The sequence below is a fragment of the Perognathus longimembris genome, chromosome 1, assembly GCF_023159225.1.
Source record: "Perognathus longimembris pacificus isolate PPM17 chromosome 1, ASM2315922v1, whole genome shotgun sequence".
Classification (NCBI taxonomy): domain Eukaryota; kingdom Metazoa; phylum Chordata; class Mammalia; order Rodentia; family Heteromyidae; genus Perognathus; species Perognathus longimembris.
The window spans coordinates 70237939-70261698 of NC_063161.1; the positions used below are offsets into that span (position 1 = coordinate 70237939).

The following is a 23760-nucleotide window of genomic DNA, read 5'->3' on the forward strand; positions in this document are numbered from 1 at the left end:
ACTCTGCCACTTGAGCCACAGCGCCGCTTCTGGCCGTTTTCTGTATATGTGGTGCTGGGGAATCAAACCTAGGGCCTCATGTATCCGAGGCAGGCACTCTTGCCACTAGGCTATATCCCCAGCCCACCTTTTCAAGATTTTTAATTCATGGCTCACACTGTAATCGTACCTGCTCAGGATTCTGAAATATGAGGATCCAGGTTTGAAGCCAGTTTGGCCAGGAAAGTCTATGAGACTTGTTTTACTCAGTGCCAGCAGTGAGCTTGAACTTGTGGTGTTTTGCTCATGGCTAGAGCTGTTCTACTTTCTGCCTATTGTTGGCTAACTGGAGGTAAGAGTTATTCATGCCCAGGCTGGCTTCCAAACACAATCCTCAGATTTCAAACCTCTGTGCAGTGCCTTTGGCTTTCTGTTGGACTCTTATCTCCTATTATCCACCAAAAAAATAGAAGAAGAAGGAGGTGGAGGAGGAAGAGGAGGAACCAAAGGGGAGCTCCCCCTCATGTTGTGCTACCTGCAAACCTTGAGAAATTAGAAAAATATGAAACAAAACAAAACAAAGAAGAAAGAGTTGTCAAGCTCTGAGTTCAAAAGGCTAAACCAGCACCATGAAAATAAAATAGCCAGAAATTGAGCTGTCATTGAAATTGCTGCTCCTGCCTCCTTGAGCAACAAAACTTCAGGGATAGTGGCTAGGCCCCGAGGTTAAGGTGTAGGATCAGCACCAAAAAAATAAAAGCAACAATTCACTTGTGGCAAAAGCTGTACAGTCTGCCAGGCCTGAATAAAAATAAATATACAAATAAAAATAAAGAATCAAACAAAAAGAAAGCTGGAAAAGAGAAGAGCCAATTAAGGATTCTAAAATAATAGCTTACACCTTGAATCATAGGGCTCAGGTCACTGAAATCTGAGGATCATGGTTGAAAGCCAGCCTGGGCGGGAAAGTCCATGAGATCTCCAATTAAGCACCAAGAAGCAGGAAGGAGTAGAGATCTAGCCTTGAACAAAACACCTCAAGTTTCCAATTTCTCCCCTCACACTCATGAAAACAGTCTCCTGGACTCTCCTTCCCTGCCTGGCTTCAAACCATCATCCTCAGATTTCAAGCCTCTATATACTGTCCTTGGCTTTCCAGGAGACTTATCTCATATTAGCCACCAAAAAAGAAAAAAAAAAGACAGAAGTGGAGGCCTGTTAGCTTAGAATTTAAAAATAAATAAATTTAAAAAAAAACAGGGAGAATCAACAAGGTCTTGAATTTAAGCACTAAATACCAGTACCCATATTAAAGAAAACACAAACAAACCAGGAGTTGAGTGTTGGCTGTAATTGTACACCCTGCTAGAGTTATGTAAAAACAAACAACAACAAAAACCTTTTTCATGGTCCCAGAGTTCAAGCTCTAGCACAAGAACCAAAAACACAAGTTGGTAGTTGACCTGTGGCCCAAGATGTAGAGCTTGCTAGCTTTGAGCTAAACACAAACACAAATACAACACAACACCAAGGAAATAAGACAAACTGGAATGAGGAAGAAGGTCCTGACCACAAGCCAGAGGACCTGAACTAAAAAGAAGGAGGAAAGGAGCAATAGATGAAAAGGAAGGTGAGAGAAGAGAGGAACCAATTTAAGATTTTGACATCATGACTCACACTCGTAATCCTAACTCCTCAAGTTGCCCAAATCTCATGATCTTTGTTCAAAGCCAACCTGAGACTTGTGGTGTTTAGTTCATGACTAGAGCTCTACTACTTCCTTCCTCTTGGTGGTTAATTGCAGGCAAGGGTCTCATGGGCTTTCCTGCCCAGGCTGGCGTCAAACCGTGACCCTCAGATTTCAAGCTTCTGTGTTCTGTGTCCCCTTCACATGAGACTCTTACTCCTATTAACCACCACTGAAAACATAAAGAAACAAAAGAAACAACAACCAGAAGTTGCCCTAGTAGTAGAGCCGGCTAGCCCTAAGTAGGAAAAAATAAATACAAATAGAACAAAAAAACCAGCCTTAGACACATGGTCGTGCCATGAGTTCAAGTCTATGTCTTAGATCAAGCATTAAAATAAAAAAACACAGAGAAACAAACTCACCTCTGGGTAAAGTTTTAGAGTATGCTAGCTTTGAGGGGAAACAAGAAAAGAAAAAAGAAAAGAAAATGTAGTTAGGGCCTGAGTTCACCTGCCAGGACCAGCACAAAAATAAATAAATAATAAAAACAGAAACCTAAAAGTTTGGCTGTGGCTCAAAGTATAAAGCCTATTAACCCTGAGCAAAAAATTAAACTAGGGGCTGGGGATATAGCCTAGTGGCAAGAGTGCCTGCCTCGGATACACGAGGCCCTAGGTTCGATTCCCCAGCACCACATATACAGAAAATGGCCAGAAGCGGCGCTGTGGCTCAAGTGGCAGAGTGCTAGCCTTGAGCGGGAAGAAGCCAGGGACAGTGCTCGGGCCCTGAGTCCAAGGCCCAGGACTGGCCAAAAATAAAAAAATTAAACTAAACTAAACATTCAGGAATGGTAGGCTCGGCAGAACCAGCACCCAAATAAACACAAAAAGGCAAAAGTTGAGCTTTAGCTCTAATTGTACAGCCTGTTAGATTTGAAAAAGAAAAAAGAAGAAAAAGACTGGCCAAGCCCTGAGTTCAAGACCTAGGATCAGCAGCCCCCTCCTATCCATCTAATAATAATAATAATTTTAAAACTGAATGTAAAGTAGGGAAAAAAGACAAAGCCATCAAAAGATCTTAAAGTGAGCAGGGTGATGTTTGCTCAAGCCTGAAATTCCAGATTCTTAGGAGGCTAAGAGTTGGAATCTTCATTTTCACCCCACTCAGGAAAATCCATGAGACTCTTCTAACTAATCACACACACACACACACACACACACACACACACACACACACACACACACTAACACTACAACAACAACAAAAAACAAAAATGTGGTCACTTGAACTGTAATTCAAGTGGTAGATCCAGCCTTGAGCAGAGAATCTCAGGGACAGACCCCAAGACCTGATTTCAAGCTCTATGACCAGCAGAAAAAGAAAGAAAAGTGATTTTAAAAGGAAAAATAGAAGTTGGACAACAGGAGAAAATAAAAACAAAAACACACAACTAAAGAGGTGCTTCATAAGACACAAGGAAAACGATCAATTTCTTTTAAGGGAGGAAAGAAGAACAAGGCAAAGAAAAGTTGAAGTCAAGCTGACCGGGCGAAAACTGTACAGTACCCAACAGAAAACCCCTTGGGTTTCCATTCTGTCAAAGAGGTGGGTTGTTTAGAAGTGACAATTCTCAGCTTATGTGGAGATGGATCTCGGTGCTCTGACCCCTGGGGCTGTGCAGCCTTGGGAGAACTGATAGGCTAGCCTCCACCTGATTTCCTTATTCCCTGGGCTCTGGGCCTAGTCTCTGCCCTGGAGGGGGCTGTGGGCAGCGGCTGTGGTCATCTCTCAGGCGATTGCTCCCAGGAGAGGCTGTGCCCAAGTCAACCCTGTCACCTCAAAAATCTAGACTGGGTTGCTTCTCTTTGGGTTCTTTAATATTTTTTATTATTTTTTCAGGTTTTTTTAATTTAGATTTTAAAGGAGGGAGGGTTATATCATACTTATAAAATTACTTATAGAATTCATTTATGGGATTGGAAGATGGCACCGACACGGTAGGGAGGCACCCAGACTCGCCCCATCTGAATAGCGAGCTGGGAACTCCAACACCCAACACCCCATCAAGAACCCAGCAAAACCAGCAGCCAGAAGCAGTGGAGAAATGCAGGAAAACAAAAAGGAGCAAAAAAGAAGAGCCGAAAACCTACACGGAGCCGGATAATCTCCAGGGCACCCTCCCCCCACCAGCCGACCCTGGCCCAAACAGGGCCAGGCTGGGAAAGGGGAACCCGGCAATCGGCAGACAGGCTGCCGGGAGCGCAGAACTCAGATAGCGGGAGACCCCACGGTCACTAGGGAGGGTGCGGACCAAGACACACTACGGCAGCGACGAGAAGTTCGGGTCCACACCTGGTTCAGACAGACGGCGGCTGGGGAACCCAGCGCGGCAGAAGGAGGGAACCAGGGAAGCCACCACTACACTTTGCCACCCCCTGAAGGACCAACGGCTGCGTGGGACACACACACAATCCAGGAACAGTGAGTCCCCCATTACCCCCTCACCCAACGGGAGACCAGCTATCAGAGACCCAAGCCCTACAAAGAAGCTAGATCTCCCTCCCTCCCCCTCCCCACCTCGAGGGAACAAAGAACCCCCAAATCAGGCGGGAAGCTCCTATCAGGCGCTGGGAAATCAGTTTAGCAGGGGAAGGGCGGAGCAGCCCCAAGGCCACACAGGTTCCTGAACTGGCCGCACCAGCCCCACCCCCTTCCCAACAGGGGCCGGGGGACAGCCTGCAGTGCAAGCCCCACCTGAGGCACCTGGACCTCGCAGACTCTTACAACTAAAATCACCGGCGCTGGTGGGCAATACCAGCATAGCAGGGACATCTGGGCCTGATCACTTCCCCCCCCCCACCTCACAACGGAGGCGAGGAAGCGAGGAGGTGAGGAAAAAACAGCCCAACAAGAAAATGGAAGGAGAAAAAACACCCTTATCCTTGATCTCTTTAAATATAAATGGTTTAAACTCTCCGATAAAGAGGAGCAGACTGGCAGAATGGATTCGCAAACAAAAAGTTGACATCTGCTGTCTACAAGAGACCCACCTTACAACAAGGGACAAAAACAGGCTCCGAATGAAAGGATGGAGCAAGATCTACCAAGCAAATGCACTTACCAAAACGGCAGGTGTAGCCATCCTGATCTCAGACAAGCTGGACTTTTCATTAAAATCAACTCAAAAAGACAAAGAAGGACACTACATATTAATACACGGAAAAATCCAGAATCAAGACATCACGGTGATAAATATATACTCACCGAACAAAAGAGGCCCTACATATGTCAAGCAAATACTCACAGAATTACAGAACAAGATAGACGCAAACACAATCATAGTGGGTGACCTTAACACCCCACTCTGTCCAAGAGACAGATCCAACACCCAGAGGATTAGCAAGGGAGCTGAGGACCTAAGTAACACCATTTCCCAAATGGATCTGACAGACCTATATAGAATCTTCCACCCTACAGAGACCCAATACACCTTCTTTTCAGCAGCCCATGGATCATATTCCAAAATAGACCATGTCATAGCCCACACAAAGAACTTCAGCAAATACAAAAGTATTGACGTCATCCCATGTATTATATCTGATCACAGTGGATTAAAGGTAACCCTCAACAACAAAGGATACCACAGAGTCTATACACACTCTTGGAGGCTAAACCCAACACTGCTATCCAACACTTGGGCCACAGACCAAATTAAAGATGAAATCAACGAATTCATAAGCCACAATGACAATGAAAACACATCACAAAGAAACCTATGGGACACAGCTAAGGCAGTACTGAGGGGCAAGATCATTGCCCTCAGCACTCACATTAAAAGAATGGAAGCAGAGCAGGTGAATAACCTCACGATGAAAGTAAAACAACTGGAGAAACAAGAAATGACAGAATCTAAAACGACTAGGAGGAGAGAGATCACAAAGATTAAAGAAGAGATAAATCTGATTGAAAATAGAAAGACCATTCAACAAATAAATAAGACTAAAAGCTGGTTCTTTGAGAAAATAAACAAAATTGACAGACCCCTTGCAAGACTCACAAAAAAAAGAAGAGAAGAGACTCATATTCGTAAAATCAGGGACTCCACAGGAAAAATTACAAGTACACACGATATTCAAACAATCATAAGGAGCTATTTCCAAAACCTCTACTCAGCAAAAAATGGTGAAATATTGTTATTCGCAGGGAAATGTTCAGAACTCGAACAAAAAATGTTGAGCGAGACAAGCCTAGAACACAGAAAACAAAGGGGCATGATCTCCCTGATATGTGACTGTTAACAAAGGGAGACGGAGAGACAGTAGAGACCAAGTCTGTGAATACTGTATATGTTCTTGATACATTGTATATTGTATATATGTCTACCTGACCTAGAGAAGGGATAGAAAAACAGGACGTAAGATATCACAAGAAATGTACACACTGCCCTACTATGTAACTGTACCCTTTTTGCACAACACCTTGTAAAAAAAAATTGTGTTCAATTAATAAACAAATAAAAAAAATTAACCAAGAAAAAAAAGAATTCATTTATACGATGTACATTTCTAAAGGAAGAGAATAGGGATTTGTCTACACCTTACAAGAAAAATTAGAATTAAAACAATGACTTCAAACTTGAGATGAAGTGATTTAGCTAGATTTAAAGTGGGACATCAACACCTCTACATGATGCGTGTTCATCTTAAGGGTGCTGAGGATGGAGAATACAGAGCCGACAGCGTTTTCAGGCAACCACAGACAGTATGATCTCCATTGTTTCCTGCTGATGAATGTTCCTGATTGTCTTTGCAGGACTTTCACTTTTGTACTTTGTGCTGGGGGGGACTAGTTGGGGGGTTGGGAGTGGGAGGTAAGAACATCATCAAGTGTTTTCAGGAAGGACAATTGGTGACTTTCAAAGCAGTCTTCTATGGGGTTAGCAATGTTCAGAGCCTCCAGCTCAGGTTCCCTTGCATGGCCCTGTTGTTACAAATCCCCTGGCTGAGATTGTGCAAGTCAATGACAGGGCATCTGGCTCTCAGTGGCTTTGGCCATTCAGTCACTGCCATCCCTGGAACCGCTCCCTTACTGGGCCCCCACACAGCAGCACAGCCTGCCAAGAGCAGCTACTATCTTGCCAACCACTCCCATCCTGCCTGCTCTCTTCTGGGTCTAGAGTCTCTGTTATCATCCTGAGGCTGCCCAGAGGGAAAGGCATTGTCCTTGGATGTGTTGTCCTCTGCGCCCAAAGCAACAGCAGCCAGGGGACTTTGCTGGGTACACTGGGGAAACAACAGAGGGCATTTTCTGTGTGGCCTCCTCTGGCTGCCCTTGACTTCTATTCCAGGAGAATCTGCTAGACCCCATTCCAGCCTCCTTGCAGCCCTGACTCTTGCTAACCCTACAGTCTGTTCTCATACCTGGGCCATGCAGGGGGCAGGGATTTTGCTTTTGCTTTGCAGCTCTGCATATCCCCCTGGCTCTTGTGGGTGGAGGAGCAGTGGAGAGCAGACCCAGGTTGGTCCTGGGAGAGGATGGTGGGATTAGAGCCCCTCTGCAGGAAGCAGTTTTGTGACTGTTTTGTACTGTGGAAAACCCAAGTGTACTGGTTGAGCTTGGACAGGGCTGACAAGCTCTGCTTCAGCTTGCAGACGCTGACACTCTCTGGACCAGCTTGCACACGGCAGAAACTTAGGTTCTGTTTGTACAGGGCTGAAACTCTCTGGTTCAGCTTGCAGAGGGCCGATAGATACTCTGTGGTTCACCATGCACAGGACTGACACACTCTGGTTCTGTGTGCACAGGGCTGACACTCTCTGGTTAAGCTTGGAAGGGCTTGCACTCTCTAGTTCAGCTTACACAGGCCTGAAACTCCCTGGTTCACCTTGCACAGGGCAGATACTCTCTGGTTCAGCTTGCACAGGGCTGACACTATCTGGTTCAGGTTGCAGAGGGCTGACACTCTCTGGTTCGGGTTGCAGAGGGCTGACACTCTCTGTTTTTGTTTCCTTTGGGCGGACACTCTGTTTTAGCTTCCACAGGGCTGACACTCTCTGGTTTAGCTTGCACAGGGAAGGCACTCTCTGGTTTTAACTCACTTTTTATAAGAAAGTATGTCGCCATCACTTTGTCATATGCCCTCTGCATTAATGATTGGTGGATCTGAGGCTCGGGGTATCCGATATCACACATTCTAGTGACAATCGTAGGCTCTAGCTGATGGAGTAGTGGGTCATCCGCATACAGGGAACCTTCCTTAACTTGTAGAAACCATGGGTGCACAAGGAATGTTGTATATCTGTCCTCTCTTTGGGGTTTACACTTAAGAGCTGGGAAAGTAGGCCACGTCCTTTTGCGGTCCAGGTAAATGGTACCTCATACCTGCCCTGTACAATTTCTGCAGCCAGCTGGCTGGAAGTGCTGCCTTTAAAAGGTTAGTTTCCCATAATCAGAAAAAAAAACAGGATTGTGCCCAGACCCCACACATTCACCTTGAAGCCATCATAGGCTTGCCTCAAGTATATCTCAGGGGCACGGAATACATAGGCACCACATGTTGTTGTGAGCAACTGCCCTGGGGCAACTCTGACACTTAAACCAAAGTCACTGACTTTGGCATTGCCATTTTCATCCAGAAGGATGTTGTCAGGCTTTAAGTCCAGGTGTGTGATCCTATTCAGATGAAAGTACTTCACAGCATTTTCTCGCTGCTTCTGAAACCTCCTGGCTTCATTTCCAAAAAGGTAGGGTGATGCTTGGACCCACCTCTGCAGGTTTCCCTTGGCCATTTCCATCACCAGGTAGACATGTACTTTTCCCTGGATTAGTGGTACACCCTGATCATGTGGGGGTGACTCAGGAACTTAACAATGCCCACCTAATTTTTTACCAGTGTGGAGTAGTGTTTGGTCTCCAGTATTTTCACTGCTACCTCTTTGTCTGTGAGGCAGTGATAGGCCTTCTTCACCTGCCCAAAGGTGCCAGAGCCAATGGTACTGTGGATAATATTGGGTGGCAAGGACCACCTCTTCTGAGGGGGAAAATGTGGTGCATTTGCTGTCACTTAACTCTATTTTCTTGATGGGACAGGGGGAGTCATCCTTAACTTAGCTACCAAAATGTGGTGTGTAGTCAATCTTAACTATACTTAGGTGAATACATAGGGCAGGTAGCAAATCTTAATTAAACTTAGCTAAATTAATTCAGCGATAGCTTAGCATAATGGAAATTTGTACAGTATAACCTCCAGAATAATGGAAATCCACCCAACCCACACAACACCAAGCCTCCCTTCCTCCACCCACCCCCAACTGAAAGCTTCAACCTTGCTTGGTTTTCCTGCAGCCTTCTGTCTGACCTCAGGAGATCAGTCTGGATCACAGGAGAGGGCGCAGTAGATTAATCAAACATTCTAAAGTTTCTAACTGCCTTCTGTACCTCCTGCAGGGCCTCAGAATGGAGGGTGAGGAAATGAACCAATCACAGTTGGGCGTGTGACATCTTGCAGGGATGGACCAATCACCGGTCTGTCGTTGACATCAGTGAGGGATGGACCAATCACAGCCAGGTGTGGACCCCAATGTCGTTCTGGCTTCCAGACCTGGAGGACCTTCCTCAAGGACTCCAGGGCACAAGGACCAATGTCAAGGACACGAGGTGCACGCTGGGGTCACCCACGTTGCGTTGTCTAGTGAACAGGGTGGACAGCGTCCCAGCGCCTCCCTCCTGCTCCAGGGCCATGGAATCCCAGGTCCCGTGTGCCCAGGTCCCTGTGCTGCAGTCCCAGGCCCTCGGCCTTCCTGTGGGCAGGGGCTGGGGCCTGGCCGGTCTGCGGCAGAGAGGCTACCCGAGCACCATCCAGCTGCATATGTGGAGCCATACTATTTTATTCAGAAAAAAAACTCTAAAATTATTGGTCCACAGTCTGATGACGTGATTTATTTACAATTAAAATGGTATAAGAAAATAAAGGATGAGAATAAGAGACCCTTCACACCTTTAGCTGAGGCCTAGGAAGTATTGCTAAGAGAGTATCCATTGTGACAACTATGGTCAAGTAGGATTCAACCATGGACGGGGGAAAGTCAGGAGGTGAAACTGGGCCCAGGCTGCTTTTCTCTGCCTTCTGTGCATTTCCATTGCTTGCATGCACTGTCCTCTCCTTTGATGCAGATTCCCTGCACTGAGGTCACTGGATCTCAGGGCCTCTCTCCATTCTCTGCCATTTCCCTTGCCAGTGGAAATATGGTTCATAGCCAGCCTGGGCAGGAAAATCGATGTGACTCTTATTTCCAATTAACCACCAAAACCACAAGTGACAGACAGAGAGGCTCAGGGACAGCATCTTGCTACATCCATCTGCCTAGTATGATCTTTCTCTTCATAATTACTGCCCCCCCCCCCTGCTCCCACTGACATGAGGCTTGGAACTCTGGCCCTAGGCCCTATACCTGAGCTCTTGAGCTCAAGGCTAGCGCTCTTCTACTTAAGCTACAGTGCCACTTCCTTTTCTGGTGGTTCATTAGACATGAGTCTCATGGACTCTCCTGCCCAGGCTGGCTTTGAACCAAAATCCTCATACCTCAGCCTCCTGAGTGGTTAGGATTACGGGTGTGAGCCACTGGCACCTGGCTCTGCTCACAACTTTTGGATATATTTAATGTCTGTTCTGATCATGCTAATAACCTGACTTTGCATGTATCCATAAATATTTTCTAAAAACCAAGTTTTTCTGAATTTCTGAACATCAGTGCAGATATAACCTTGCATTGTGTGTTAGCAAAGAGAGATCTCTTTGCTAATTCCACCAGTGTCAAAAATCTTCTGTTGTCTTATTTTTAAGTAAGTAGAGTTTAAGTGTGTGTGTTATATGCACCAGTACAGGGGCTTGCACTCTGGGCCTGAGCTTGCATGGTCTGTTAGCTTTTTCACTCAAGGCTGGTGCTCTTTTTGCTCAAGGCTAGTACTCTGCCACTTGAGCCACAGCAACACTTCTGGCCATTTTCTATATATGTGGTGCTAGGGAATCAAACCCAGGGCTTCATGTATAGGAGGCAAGCACTCTTGCCACTAGGCCATATTTCTTGACTTGGCTGGCTTCAAACTTCTGTCCTCAGATCTTCAGCCTCCTGAGTAACTAGGATTACAGGTGTGAGTCCCTGGCACACCAGAGATCTTGCAAATTTTAAGAGAAGTTAGAAGTGTTGTAAGGCGCAAGTGGCTCACACCTATAATCCTAGCTACTCAGGAGGCTGAGATCTGATGATGGAGATTCAAAGCTAGCCTGGGCAGGAAAAGTCTGTGAGACTCTAATCTCTAATAAACTACTCACAAAAAGCTGGAAGAGGCACTGTAGCTCAAGTGGTAGAGTGCTAGCCTTGAACACAAAGAGGCTCAGGGACAGTGCCCAGGCCCTGAGTTCAAGTCCCAGGACCAGAACAAAATAAGGAGGAGGAGGAGGAGCAGGAGGAAGAGGAAGAGGAGGAGAAGAAGGAGTGTTGTGGGGTTTTAGCCTCCCGCCCTCTCCTGTCCTGCGGGAGAGACGGGAAAACACACCCCACCCGGACAAGCCAAGAAGAGGAAAGAGGGCCGACAGACTACTACCCCAGCCCCCCTTTCGTTGGAGACACAAAGTCTGGGAGCAAAGTCAATGCTAAGACTCGTTTGATGGCAGAAATGAGCTGCTCTTTTTAAGGGGGTCGGAGGGCGGCGGAAGGGGAGGGGTAGAACTGCCTCTTAATGATACAAAGCACCTGGGGTGGGAGTGCCCTACAGAGGACGAAGATTCACTCTTATGCTATAGAACAAGATATAAACAAAGGTACTGATTCTGAAATTATTTTAATTAGCTCAAGACTGAAAACAATTCCAAATAATCTATCTTTAGGGGATTATCTGAACTTCACTCACATCATGGAGTATTTTGCAGCTGGAAAAAAAGAATTAGGCAACCTGTATTTATGTGAAGTGATCCCCAGAATCATTTATAAAACAAAAACAAAGTGTAGCCCAATGCACAGAAAATTGCTTGAAGCTGAAGCTAGAAGGCATTTGCACAGCTCACTGCACTGTCTGACTTTTGCTGGGGGAGTAGGAAAAACAGAGAGGGAGGGAGAGGTGGGGGGAGAGACAGAGAAAATTCAGTAACAAAGGACAAGAGGGTCATTGGCTAAATCAGTGTCTCCCTTGGTGAAGAGCTTAGGAGAGTTAGCATAATGGAACTTTTTCTGAACTTAGATTCCAACAGTATTGGGTTCTAATATTAGATCTGCTCCTAAGAACCATAATGTCTTTTCTCCTTCCTCTTACCTTAGACAAGTGTATATATATATACATACATATATATATATATATATGCATGTATGTATGTATGTATTCATTCCTTGGAGTTAGAACTAGAGCAAGATCTTTCTGGACCTGCTGAAGTTTGCTGGAAGGTGACATCTAGTGGAAGGGAACATAGCTGACCTACTGCTTAAATGAAAAAGCCTAGTGGTGTTTTAAAGCTCAGAAAACCATTAATGGGACAGTGATCTCTCAAAAATCGAAATTGAGACGACTCATTAGGTGATATCTGGATCCCAGCCTTATTTATTTATTATCCTAGGATAGAGAGGAAACAACTAGGATTTGTTTTGTTTTGTGTGCGCTGGTACTAGAGCTTGAACTCAGGGCCTAGGTACTGTCCCTTATTAGCTTTTGTGCTCAATGCTAGCACTCTACCATTGGGGCAACACCTCCGTTTCTGGCTACTTCCTGGTTACATGGAGGTAAGAGTCTCAGGAATTTCCCTGTCCCCACCATCCTCAGATCCACCATCCTCAGTTCCCTGCCCCCTGAGTAGCTAGGATTACAGGCATGAGCAGAGCCACCAATGCCTGGCTTAACATCCAGGGTTTTTAAAGGCCTTTCTGAATATGCAGGAGCCTGAGGTTCCTCATTTATAGGGATGCCCATAGAAGGGAGAGACCCTTAAAGAAACTCAGGTTGCTAGGAGGATCCCTTTGGTTGGCCATCCACACCTATCTTTAATAAGTACATTGTGCCTCTTTGTGCAACAACAACAGAAAGTAAGTTGACAGGAAACACTCTCACTTCCTAAGTTCTGACAATTCTGTGACAGGGCCCGGAATCTGTTTCTCTTTATATACCTAATGTTTGCCTCTGACTCCACTGGCTGTTGTACCCACCCACCGACACAGTCTATTTATTTGAGATTGGTAGCCTTCTTTGTTTTATTTTTTCAGAGATTAGCCAATTTGAGGCATCTTGCAGTCTCTTTTTTTTATTAGTAATGATTTTTATTTTCAGTTTGACTTGCTGGGATCATATATAGCTTACAGTGAGGACAGCTCCCTCGTGATGGCTTATTCCTTTTTGCATAATCTCCAGTTCAAGCTGAAAATACTACCAAAAAAATCCAACCGATGTTCTGAGTTGTTCATCACGCGGCAAGCTGTTGGCAGCCAGGAGTGGAACGTGGAAGAATGAACATGTAGAAAGTTTGACTTAAAGCAAGTTCAGAGGACAGGTCCACACAGTACATATACAAGGAAGCATGGGTCGGGTTTATTTGAAATAGTCATGAATAATCCCAAACATTAAAACATATCAGCTCAGTAGAAAGTCTGGAGTTGTGATAATGTTCCCAGTTCATTTTATTATCCTGAATATCACCTCCTTCATTCCTCTAAACGGCAAACAAATGGAAAAAAGTTTGTCTTTCCAACAGGATTTGAGGGATATCTCATTTTACTTGCTTGTGTAGAGAAACCGAACACTTCTTTTACATACTTTTCACTTTTTAAGAATTGCCATTTTGTTTGGGGCATCTTTTGTTTTTATTGCTTGTTTTGCTTTTGAGAAAGAGTTTTGCTATCTTGCCCAGGCCGGCCTCGAGCATCCATGCCCCCGATCCTCCAGACTCCAGCCAGCTCTTCAGGAGCCAGGACGACATGTGCTGGTGCCTGGCTTGGGGGTCCTGTGTTAGAATTCCAAACCATTGACCCATGTTCCCCGCTTCTCCCCTCTTCCAACAGGATTTGGTGCTAAATAAGACTTTGGCACATATCCTAGTCTAGTAATCCTATGTTACATTATGTACATTTATTCCATACATATCCCACAGCTATTTCAGAGAGTTCTCTGGTTATATAAGTAATAAATTCTGGTAAGGTCATTTACAGCTAATGTTCAGTCAATCTTGCAAACTTCTACTCCCACAACTTCTCTTATATTCTGTCAACATGTTCTTTTATTTGGAAGTAACTGTAGAGTGCTCTCAGCATCACACACTTAAGATGTTTAAATAATCATATAAGTTGTGGTATCAAGAAGTGGACTTAATTTGTATTATCTCTTTTTGTTGGTGCCAATACTGGGGTTTGAATTCAGGGCCTCCAGCCCTTAGTGTTCTCTCTCAAGGCTGGCACTCTACTTGAACCACACCTCCACTTTTCATTTGTCTTTTATCTTAAGAAGGAAAACAATCATTTATTTAGATTCATTAAAAAAATAAGGACAGGTTGAGGAAGCCTAGGAAAACGTGGACCTTAAAAGTTTCTACCATTTTTATGTGGGACAAAGCACAATCATGTAATAAAAAAATCAGGGTTAAATTCCAAAATAAATTTTCAAACCCTATCCACCCCCCAAGAGAAGTAATTTTTCTACCCTCCCACCCTCACCTGTACACAATTTGAGATGCAAGGTTCCCTACATCTGGTTACCTTCATATACCAATCCCTGGTGAGCCACAATCCTCTCTATTCTGTATCCTCACACAAGTAATGGTTACACAAAGAATGAGACCACGTGTCGAGTAGGAATGCACAGCTGAAAATCTGATATTATTAAATATACATAATATTTGGATGTAACTGACATTTTAAAAAATTCTATAATGCTCATTACAAATAACTCATATGGACAGATTCAATAATAAAAATAACTAGTTAAACTTTCAAAGAACCACCTGTTTAATAACATATAAATATCTTGATAAGAATGAACCAAAGTGACCTGGGAGTCTAGAAGTTCTTCAGTAAATTATAACAACATGGTTACAGGTTTTTCCAGGTATTTTCTAAACTCAGCAAGCCACTGAGCTCCAACTGCTCCCACATCTCGATGATCACAGCTGACCATAACATACATCCTGCTAGACACATCAAATCCTTTTTCATTGTCTGCTGGAACGAGTTTATCCTCTGAATATGCCAAAATGCATGCTTGAGGTGGGTTAATAATGGCAGAGAAATTTTTCATTCCAAACATTCCTAAATTAGAGATTGTAAACGTTCCACCCTGGAACTCATGTGGCTGCAGTTTACCCTCTCTTGCCTTGGTTGCTAAAGAAACATCATTAGTGATGGTTTCCAGTCCTTTTATGTGTGCATTAAACACAGTGGGTGTGATGAAGCCTACAGGAGTACTGACTGCAACACTGACATCAACAACATGATTTTGTCTTATAACTGTGTCCATCCATGAAGAATTTGCTTCAGGAACTTTTAAACATGCCAAAGCTGAAGCTTTTATGAAGTCATTGACAGAAATTTTCGTTTTCCCTTCTAAAAACTTATTAAGTTCTTTTTGTACCATCAAAACTTCTCCGATATTTACATCAATAGGAAGGTAATTATGAGGTATAGTTTGCTTCGATTGCATTAACCTCCGTGCAATAACTCGACGAATGTTGCTGATTGGGATATTGGTGTAGACCCCTGTAGGGACTGGTGCCACTTCTGGACTTGGGGGAGCCATAGCAGCTGCTGCAGTAGGAACAGCTTTAGAAGGCACAAAAGAGTCAATGTCCTTCTTGATGATTCTGCCCTCTGGTTCCGTCCCTTTTACTTGTGAAAGGTCAATCCCTTTTTCTGCTGCTAACTTCTTTGCAAGAGGGATAACAAATATCCTTCCCTTTGGTCCAGGAGCAGCTAGCCCAGCAGGAGAGGCTGAGGGTTTAGGGGCTAAAGGCTGAGGAGTTGGAGGAACACTGGTGACCGGGGGTGAGACAGGTGTTGGTGCTTATGGTTTTAAGTCAGTTACTCTGGTTGGTCTATAGTCTGCAAATGCTGCTATAGCTGCCTCTTTTTCTACAATGATACAAAGTGGGTTCCTAGAGGAACATCTCTTGTGCCTTCAGGAATCAGGATGTTTGCCAGATAACCTTCTTCCTGTACTTCAAAACCTATAGCGGCCTTGTCGGTCTCTATCTCTGCCAATAAGTCTCCTTCATTTAGCTTCTCACCCACTTTCTTCTCCCATCTTTGAACTGTGCCCATGGTCATGATAGGAGAGAGGGCTGGAAAAAGCACCTGCATATGAGTTGGATATGAACCTTGCAGTGTCTTGATTGAATAATTTTCCTTTACAATTGGCAGGATTGGTTGATTTAATTGGCATCTTGTTGTGGAAATGACCAAAGGAGACTCCAGGAGAGAGACAGGGACACACACACACACACACACACACACACACACACAGAGAGAGAGAGAGAGAGAGAGAGAGAGAGAGAGAGAGAGAGAGGCAATTCCCCCCAAACTAAAGGTCATTTAAAATACATATCCTGAAAGTCTCTTTTATTCAAAGAAAGATCTAAAATGCCACTAAATACAGACTCTTGAGTAGTGTTCTTGGTCTGACCCCATTACTCCCATCCTGCTTTGCAAGACTGCCCCAGAATTTGAGATAAAAAGACTTGAAAGAGCTGGGAGGGGGAGGGGGGCTCATGCCTATAATCCTAGCCACTCAAAAGATTGAGATCTGAGGATTATGGTTTTTTTTTTTGGCCAGTCCTGGGCCTTGGACTCAGGGCCTGAGCACTGTCCCTGGCTTCTTCCCGCTCAAGGCTAGCACTCTGCCACTTGAGCCACAGCGCCGCTTCTGGCCGTTTTCTGTATATGTGGTGCTGGGGAATCGAACCTAGGGCCTCGTGTATCCGAGGCAGGAACTCTTGCCACTAGGCTATATCCCCAGCCCCTGAGGATTATGGTTTGAAGCCAGCCTAGACTGGCTAAACATCTGGAGATGCTTATCCCCAATTAACAACCATTCCCCCCCGCCCCCGCAAAAAAAAATCCAGAAAGGGAGTTGTGGCTCAAGTGGTAGAGTGCTAGCCTTCAGTAAAAGAAACTCAGGCACAGTGCCCAGGCCCTGAATTCAAGTCCCAGCCCTCCCCACCCTCAAAGAAAAAGGCCAGAGCAGAGGGTTTTACCCTGATGTTGAGATTATGTCCATCCCTTCTCAGTGGCCTATTAGTGCACTACTTTTGTTTCATCCACACTAACAATCTGCCATAAACCCATTATATATTTTTGCTGGTCCTGGGGTTTGAACTCAGGGCCTGGGTGCTGTCCTTGAGCCTCTTTGTGCTCAAGGCTACTACCCTACTACTTCAGCCACAGTGCCACTTCCAGCCTTTTCTAAGTACTTTATTGGAGGAAAGAGTCTCATGGACTTTCCTGCCCAGGCCGGCTGTGAACTGTGATCCTCAGACTTCAATTTCCTACATAGCTAGGATTCCAGGCTTGAGCCACTGAGGTCAGGTAACCCTTTCTTATGTATGATCTCATCCAATGCCCAGGGCGGTCCCAATAGGAGGGCTTAGTCTGAAAGTACCAGTTCTGGTTCAGTTTCAGTCAGTGGTCAGCTCTGTTTTCCTCCTGGAAGTAGTCTTGTGTCTGAGAGGAGGATAAAGTCCCAGAAGCCCCTCTCCCTGTTGAGTGTGTCCTGTTTTGTAAAAGTGATGAAAGAGGTTTGAGATTTAAGCTGGGTTCTTAGGGCAGAGTCTCTATCGTGGGAAGACGGGGCTGGCAGGCCGCTTTGATCAACAAGTGACTCTAGGAAGATATGAAAAACAACCCCGCATACCTCAAATCCAATTTCCTTCAGAATCCTCTCAGGAGCTAGAAGTGGAGAAGGGGAGGGAGAGAGACTCTAAGTAGTTTCCTTCCTGTTATGACTTTGATTGATATACTTTGCACAAACATTAGTTACAAAATACAGTAGTTAGAGTGTGCCTAGCCTGGGAAGGTCCTCAGTTTACCTTCCCCTGGTGTCTGAACTAAAATTCTCAGGTCTCAGCTCCACTTAGGCTGCTTGGCCCAGGGAAGAGAGGGAATCCTTTTTGCAAGCTCCTCTGCTTGGAAGAAGCGCCAGTTTTCTGATTCTCAATAAATGGAGGTGCTGCTAGAGAGAAGAATGCTAGAGAATAAAACGTGAGCTCACAACCCTATATGGGGGAAGGCCCAAACTGAGATCTGCTCTGAAGAAAAAAAAAATCAAGGAACTGGAAAGGAAGGAAGGCTAGTTCATATTTTTAGATCAGATGGCCAGGGAAGGGCTTGCTGAGGCAGAACTTCTGGTCTAGCTCCTGAGATGGAGAGAATAATGCAAGAGGTGTGTGTGTGTGTGTGTGTGTGTGTGTGTGTGTGTACACCAGTACTGAGGCTTGAACACAAAGTCTCAGGCTCTTGCTTTTTCCCCACAAGGTAGATGATCCTACTATTTGAGCCAAATCTCCACAATGAGCTTTTTTGCTAGTTTATTGAAGATAAGAGCCTGTCAGATTTGTCTGGCCAGGCTGGCTTTGCACAGGGATCTTCTGATGTCCTGTGTAGCTAGGATTGCAGGCAGGCGCCATTGAACATCCTGGTCTACACAAAGGTTTAGAGGAAGAGGTTTCTAGAGAAGAGCAGAGGAAATCTGCAAAGGCTGTGCCTGATTTGTCAACTTCTCTTCCCTTTTACTTTCTTTCTGAAAACAGCAACATCAGCGCACCTAGGAGCAAAGCAAAAGCTGTAAGTTGATCACATCATATGGGCCCCACAGGGTGTACAGGTTCTCATGGATAATGTGAAGGAAAGCCACAGGTGAGTCCCCACAGTTCACCTGGGTTTCTTAGGAAAGGATGCCTCTGGGTTCTCTGTTACAGCGGTGTGTTCAGTATAAAAGACGTGTGATGTTTATTCATGACACTATTCACAGTCATGGGAAGGTAGAGACAACCAGAATATCCATTGTTGGATAAACAAAATGGGGTACAGCCCTCCAACAGAATATTACTCAGTCTTTAAAAGGAATGACATTTGGACCCATACTACAACGTGAATGAATCATTAAAACAGTGTAAGTGAAATAAGGCAGATATAAAAAAAACCCACATGCTTCCACGTACATGAGGTATCAAAAATACTCATATTTATAATACAAGGTATTCAGAGGCCATAGAACTGAGGGTGGAAGCTTGAAGCCAGCCTAGGCAGAAACGTCTGTGAGACTCTTACCTCCAGTTAACTACCAAAAAGCTGGAAGTAGAGCTGGGTCTCCACAGTGGAACATGAGCCTTGAGCAAAAATAGTTCAACTTTTGAATGAAGAATGAATGAGGTGGCCTGGGCAGATGAGAAAGAGCAGGCTTTCTGGGTACAAAGATCTACCTGGGGAAGGGGGCTCAGCTTCTGTGTGGTCCAGGCAGTCTCTCTTCAGAGCCCTCCCCACAGTGCAGTGCACATTACCCCATCTGGGGCCACTGTGTCTTGTTTAGTGTCTCAGCCCTCAGTCATTTCAACTCCCAGGGCTTGGGGCTGCCTGGCACACGTGGGTGTCTGGTGATGGTTTGCCCAGAAAAGGCTGGATGAAGACAAACACCGACCTGGGAAGGGCTCACAGCATGCACCAAGGGTCCCAAGGACGGGGTGGCACTGGGTGAGGAATGCCTCCGCCTTGCCCCCCTCTCCCCACCCCACCCCCCTGCCCTGACAGGTTCAGGTCACCTCCACACCACTTACTTTGGTCGGGTCTGCAGACAGGTGAGGGAGGGGGGAGTCGGCGGGCACTGACGGCACTCTGAGGTTTACACAGAGGCGTGCACACACCCAACAACATCTGGGGTCTTCCACAGGAAGAAACCCATGGCCCGTGGGCGGAACAATGCGCACGGATCACAGCATGGATCCCTCCCCCACAATTTCATCATAGGAGACGCTGAGCTTCCCCGAGTCAAAGCCGGTCTTGGGGTCCTCGGGTGCCGGCCAGGGTGAGTGGGGAGCCGGGACCCCGGGGTTGGGCATCTGTGGAGCTCAAGCACTGAGGGCAAAGCCCAAGGAGCTGGACAGCTCCCCCGCCCCCTTCCCCCAGAGGAGGCCGGGATCGGATCCTGGGGGTCACTCGAACCCCGCCAAAGCGCCCAGCGTGCACCAGTTAGCGCCCAACAACCCAACTCGAGCACTTTCTCACCGCCTCCCCTGGCGGGGGAGCCGCGGGCGGAGCCGGACGAACCATCGCCGCCCGGGAGGAGGGTGATCTGATATCAGACTCCCCTCCCCAGGTCGCAGCTGGATATCCTGGGCCGCCCTACGAGGAGGCGGAGATGGACGGCTGCAGTTCTCTAGCACGTCCAGAAGAGGGTCTGGGGGGGGGGGGGGAGGTTGGTTGCTCCGGTGCCCGACTACAACAGCTGCTGCGACTTGGTGGTCACGTCGGGCTCCCTGGCCGGCCAGCGGCGGAAGTGCCGCGGAGTGGGAGCAGAGCCAGCGCCGCGGTCGCTAATGCTCTCCGAGCTGCTGTAGCGGCCGCCGCCGCCGCCGCCGCCGCCACCACCGCCACCAGGTGGACAAGGGGTGAAGGGCTCAGAGCTTGGAGCCAAGCCGCGCGGCGGGGGCCGACTGGCCCTGATGAGATATCTTGTGGGCGTGGGGGCCGAAAAGCCCCACCCCAAGTTGTCATCATTGCCACGCCCCACTGCAGAGCATAAGAGGGGATCCCGACCCACCTTGTGGGGACCAGAACCACCACCCCTTGAATACCAGCATGGGGAGCTAGAAGAGGGCGGGATTTCTGGGAAAAGGGGAAGAGGCCCCAAGAGAGCTAGGCAGGCCACTCGTGCCTCATAGAGCTGAGCAGCTCCTGGGTTCCCCTCCATGTGTGAGCCATTTGTCCGTTTGTAAAGTTTGGTTGTTGCTCCATTTCCACCATTCTGTGATGTGATCAGTGAGTAAATAGAGGGCAGTTTCTTTTTTTTTCCTGGGGCATTGTTCCTTGCAGCCTCCTTAGGTTAAGGAGCTCTGTATTGGCAGAGCCCAGAGGCAAACAGGGTGTGCCCTGCCCAAGTGCATCTCTCCTGTGGAAGAGCTGCAGGTAGGTCTCTAAGAGCTCTTGACAGTCTGCCTCTGCCTACAAAGCTCTCACACTTCAGTTGTGGTAGGTGCCGGAGAAGTACTGATTTTCATTTTCTATAGACCCAGATGTGTAGGGAGAAGGTCAAGGTCAACTGCCAGTTGGGCCTGAGATTTCAAAGAAAATTACTCACATGTACAACGAAGGTATTGATTGAGTAAAGCAGACTTTGGGGCAGAAAGTTAAGAGAGCAACAGCTGGATGCTCCTCTGAGCTCCTAGCTATAATGTGTGTGGATAGGCTCATGGTGCAGGGTTGATTCCTGTTTATTCCCTTTTCTGGAATAGCATAAAGGTGGTGAATGGGATTGGTGTTTCAAGGATTGTCAACTGGTTGTTGTTCCTTTAAAGAAAAATTCTCCTTCCTGGGTACAGCAGAAAGGAGCTCTTTTCCAACCATAGGCTTTCCTAGGTGCTTACAGGATTCAGCATTCAGCTCCTGTCTTTCAGGAAGATCCTGCCAAATTTTCACACCGTCCTGTTGTGTTCTACTCTCCTGCAGATTCAGAGACCTGGGCTTGGCTTTCTTGGTCCATCAGTTCCTTGTTTGAATGGCAGCTGGCCTTGAAGGAAGAAGCTGAGGGCTTTCTTCCAGTCCTCATTGCATACTATCTCAGAGCATGAATGCATCAGACTGCTGTCCAGGAAATCTGCTATCTGGGAGCATTCAGAGCTGTATTGAAGTGTTGACAGGTTCTAAGCTCAGCCTGTCACTCTGGTTTTTGTTGAGATCCTTCCCAGAGTACCTTGTTGATCTTCCTCGGAGAAGTCACCACGGAGGCTTTGGAGGGAATTCTTGACAGGACTTTTGTCCAAAAGAAAATGAGGTTCCTTGTGGATTTGAGAGAGGTTTATCTGAGGGCAACATACCTACTATTTGAACAGTCTTCTTGAACTCCTTGATTCCTCCACTGACATTAGAAAGAGCACTTATCTATCATATGCTAGAATATGAGTGACAGAAATGCCACCCAGTTCATCCTGAGTGTGCCTCGGGCTGGGCAGGACATCTGATTTATAAAGGACACAGAATGCTTCTAGGGTTTTTGCATTCATCTATTCAGACGGCTGGCTTCTCAGAAAGCTGCAGACCAAGCAGGAAAGCCAGCCGTGATGCCATCTTTCTTTTAATATGGGGCTTGCTCTCATTACTTCCCCCTCCCCAGCCCTACCAATCTGTCTAACATCTTGGTTTAATTCTAGAATCTGTTTCATATTTCAGGCTTGTGAACTGGTTATTGAAAGCCCATGTTAGGAAACTTGATGCGGTCCCTCCCCACTTCTGAGCCATACTCTCTGGTGAGAAATGACTTCGTTGGGTAATAGCATCTGTGGAATGGAAATTGGTGGGATAATGGAATACCAATGACTTTAATTTTCAAGATTCAGGAGTTTTTCTCATGTCAGAGCTGAACTTTATTCTTAGCACATGCAAGAATTAATACCTTCCTCCCCTCCCCACCCCCATTCCTTCCAGTTTTCCTCATAGCAGAATCTTGCTCATCAGAAAGTTAAGTGCTTGGAAATGTAGCCTGGGATGATTTCTAGAATTTTCTGCATAGGGGCTGGTGGCCGTTAGATTGCTAATCACTGTCAGCTTACTCAGGTGAAATCTGATGTCACTGAGGAAGGGTTGTTGATTTATAGCCAAGCAAATCTCCCTGTGTTGTTGTTTTCCTGGACTTGATTCTACAAAGGAGCCCCACTGATAATGGTCTGGGGAGAGGGCCTGATTTCTGGTCTTCTTTCCTACCCTAAATTTATTCCGTGACCTTAGGAAAGCAGTTTATTTTCTCTGGGCTCTGATTCCTTCTTCGTGAAGTTAGTTTAGATTGCCAAAGTAGGGAAGGCAAATAGGTAATAGAATGGTGCTTCCCCTCCTGTGGTCAAGACAGACATTACTGGGGATGTGCACTTAGCTTCTCTGGTCCTTGAGACCAGGACCACTCTGGCTGGTCCTGGGGTGGAGTTGTAAAAGACTAAAGCTGCTGAGTGAAGTGAGAATTCTACTAGAGGAAATGGCTGCCTCTTCATCCTCCTCCTCAGCTGGTGGGGTCAGTGGAAATTCACTTACTGGATCTGGTTTCAGTGTCTCAGACCTTGCCCCGCCATGGAAGGCCCTTTTCACCTACCCCAAAGGAGCTGGAGAGATGTTAGAAGAGGGCTCTGAGAGATTCCTCTGTGAGTCAGTATTCAGTTATCAAGTGGCATCCACGCTTAAACAGGTGAAGCATGATCAGCAAGTTGCTCGGATGGAAAAACTCTCTGGTTTGGTAGAAGAGCTGGAGGCTGATGAGTGGCGGTTTAAGCCCATCGAGCAGCTGCTGGGGTTCACACCCTCTTCAGGGTGATGCTGCCTGGATGGTTACCTCTGGGCACAGCCAGTACAGAGCCAGTAAGGAACTTACAGCTTCCAGAGCCACCCAGAGACCCACAGCTGCATTGCCAAACCGCTGACTCCATCATACTTGGTTTCTCTATAGGCAACAAATACTTAAATGTGTAATATTGCAGGGAGTAGTTATTTGGTTTAGAAAGCATTAAACAGCCTGTTACAGAGAACAAAGAGATATTTACAAAATTGTCACACACCAAATAGGACACATATCAGAACTGGCCATCTGAATGGCATGTGTCTTGTCATTCATAGAGTGCCTGGAAACCTTCATCACTGAATCCAAGTCAGGATATTTTTTTTCAAACATGAATTCAACTCAGGACCTATCTAAATGAGGAATTTTTAAATGTTCAACTTTATTCCTGTTTTTAGACATCTAATACTATAGATTCTTAACTTTTTCTAACTTCTGGGCATGTTGCTTTTTGAATGTTGGAGCACTTGTAAAAATAAAGAAGTGAGCAAAATACTTTCAGTCAAAGAAAACCTCTGTCCACGCCAGATATGATGGTTCAA

At 46.0% G+C, this 23760-nt stretch overlaps 1 protein-coding gene, 1 long non-coding RNA gene and 1 pseudogene across 2 annotated transcripts; 1 reads left to right on the top strand and 2 right to left on the bottom strand.

The window, feature by feature from the left end:
• Positions 1 to 1114: 1114 nt before the first annotated feature.
• LOC125367490 lies at positions 1115 to 13909 on the bottom strand. Its single transcript, XR_007214096.1, has 3 exons — positions 13470 to 13909; positions 12689 to 12694; positions 1115 to 1125 (listed from the first exon to the last, which is right to left on the bottom strand). It is a non-coding gene; the product is annotated as an uncharacterized LOC125367490 (long non-coding RNA).
• Positions 13910 to 14622: 713 nt separating this feature from the next.
• Positions 14623 to 15993, bottom strand: LOC125350564 (annotated as a pseudogene).
• A 6770-nt stretch (positions 15994 to 22763) lies between these two features.
• Positions 22764 to 23416, top strand: LOC125367467 (anaphase-promoting complex subunit 16-like). Its single transcript, XM_048368143.1, has one exon. It carries the CDS (start codon positions 22865 to 22867, stop codon positions 23195 to 23197), a length of 333 nt encoding a protein of 110 aa, XP_048224100.1. The 5' UTR covers positions 22764 to 22864; the 3' UTR covers positions 23198 to 23416.
• The last annotated feature ends 344 nt before the right edge of the window (positions 23417 to 23760 follow it).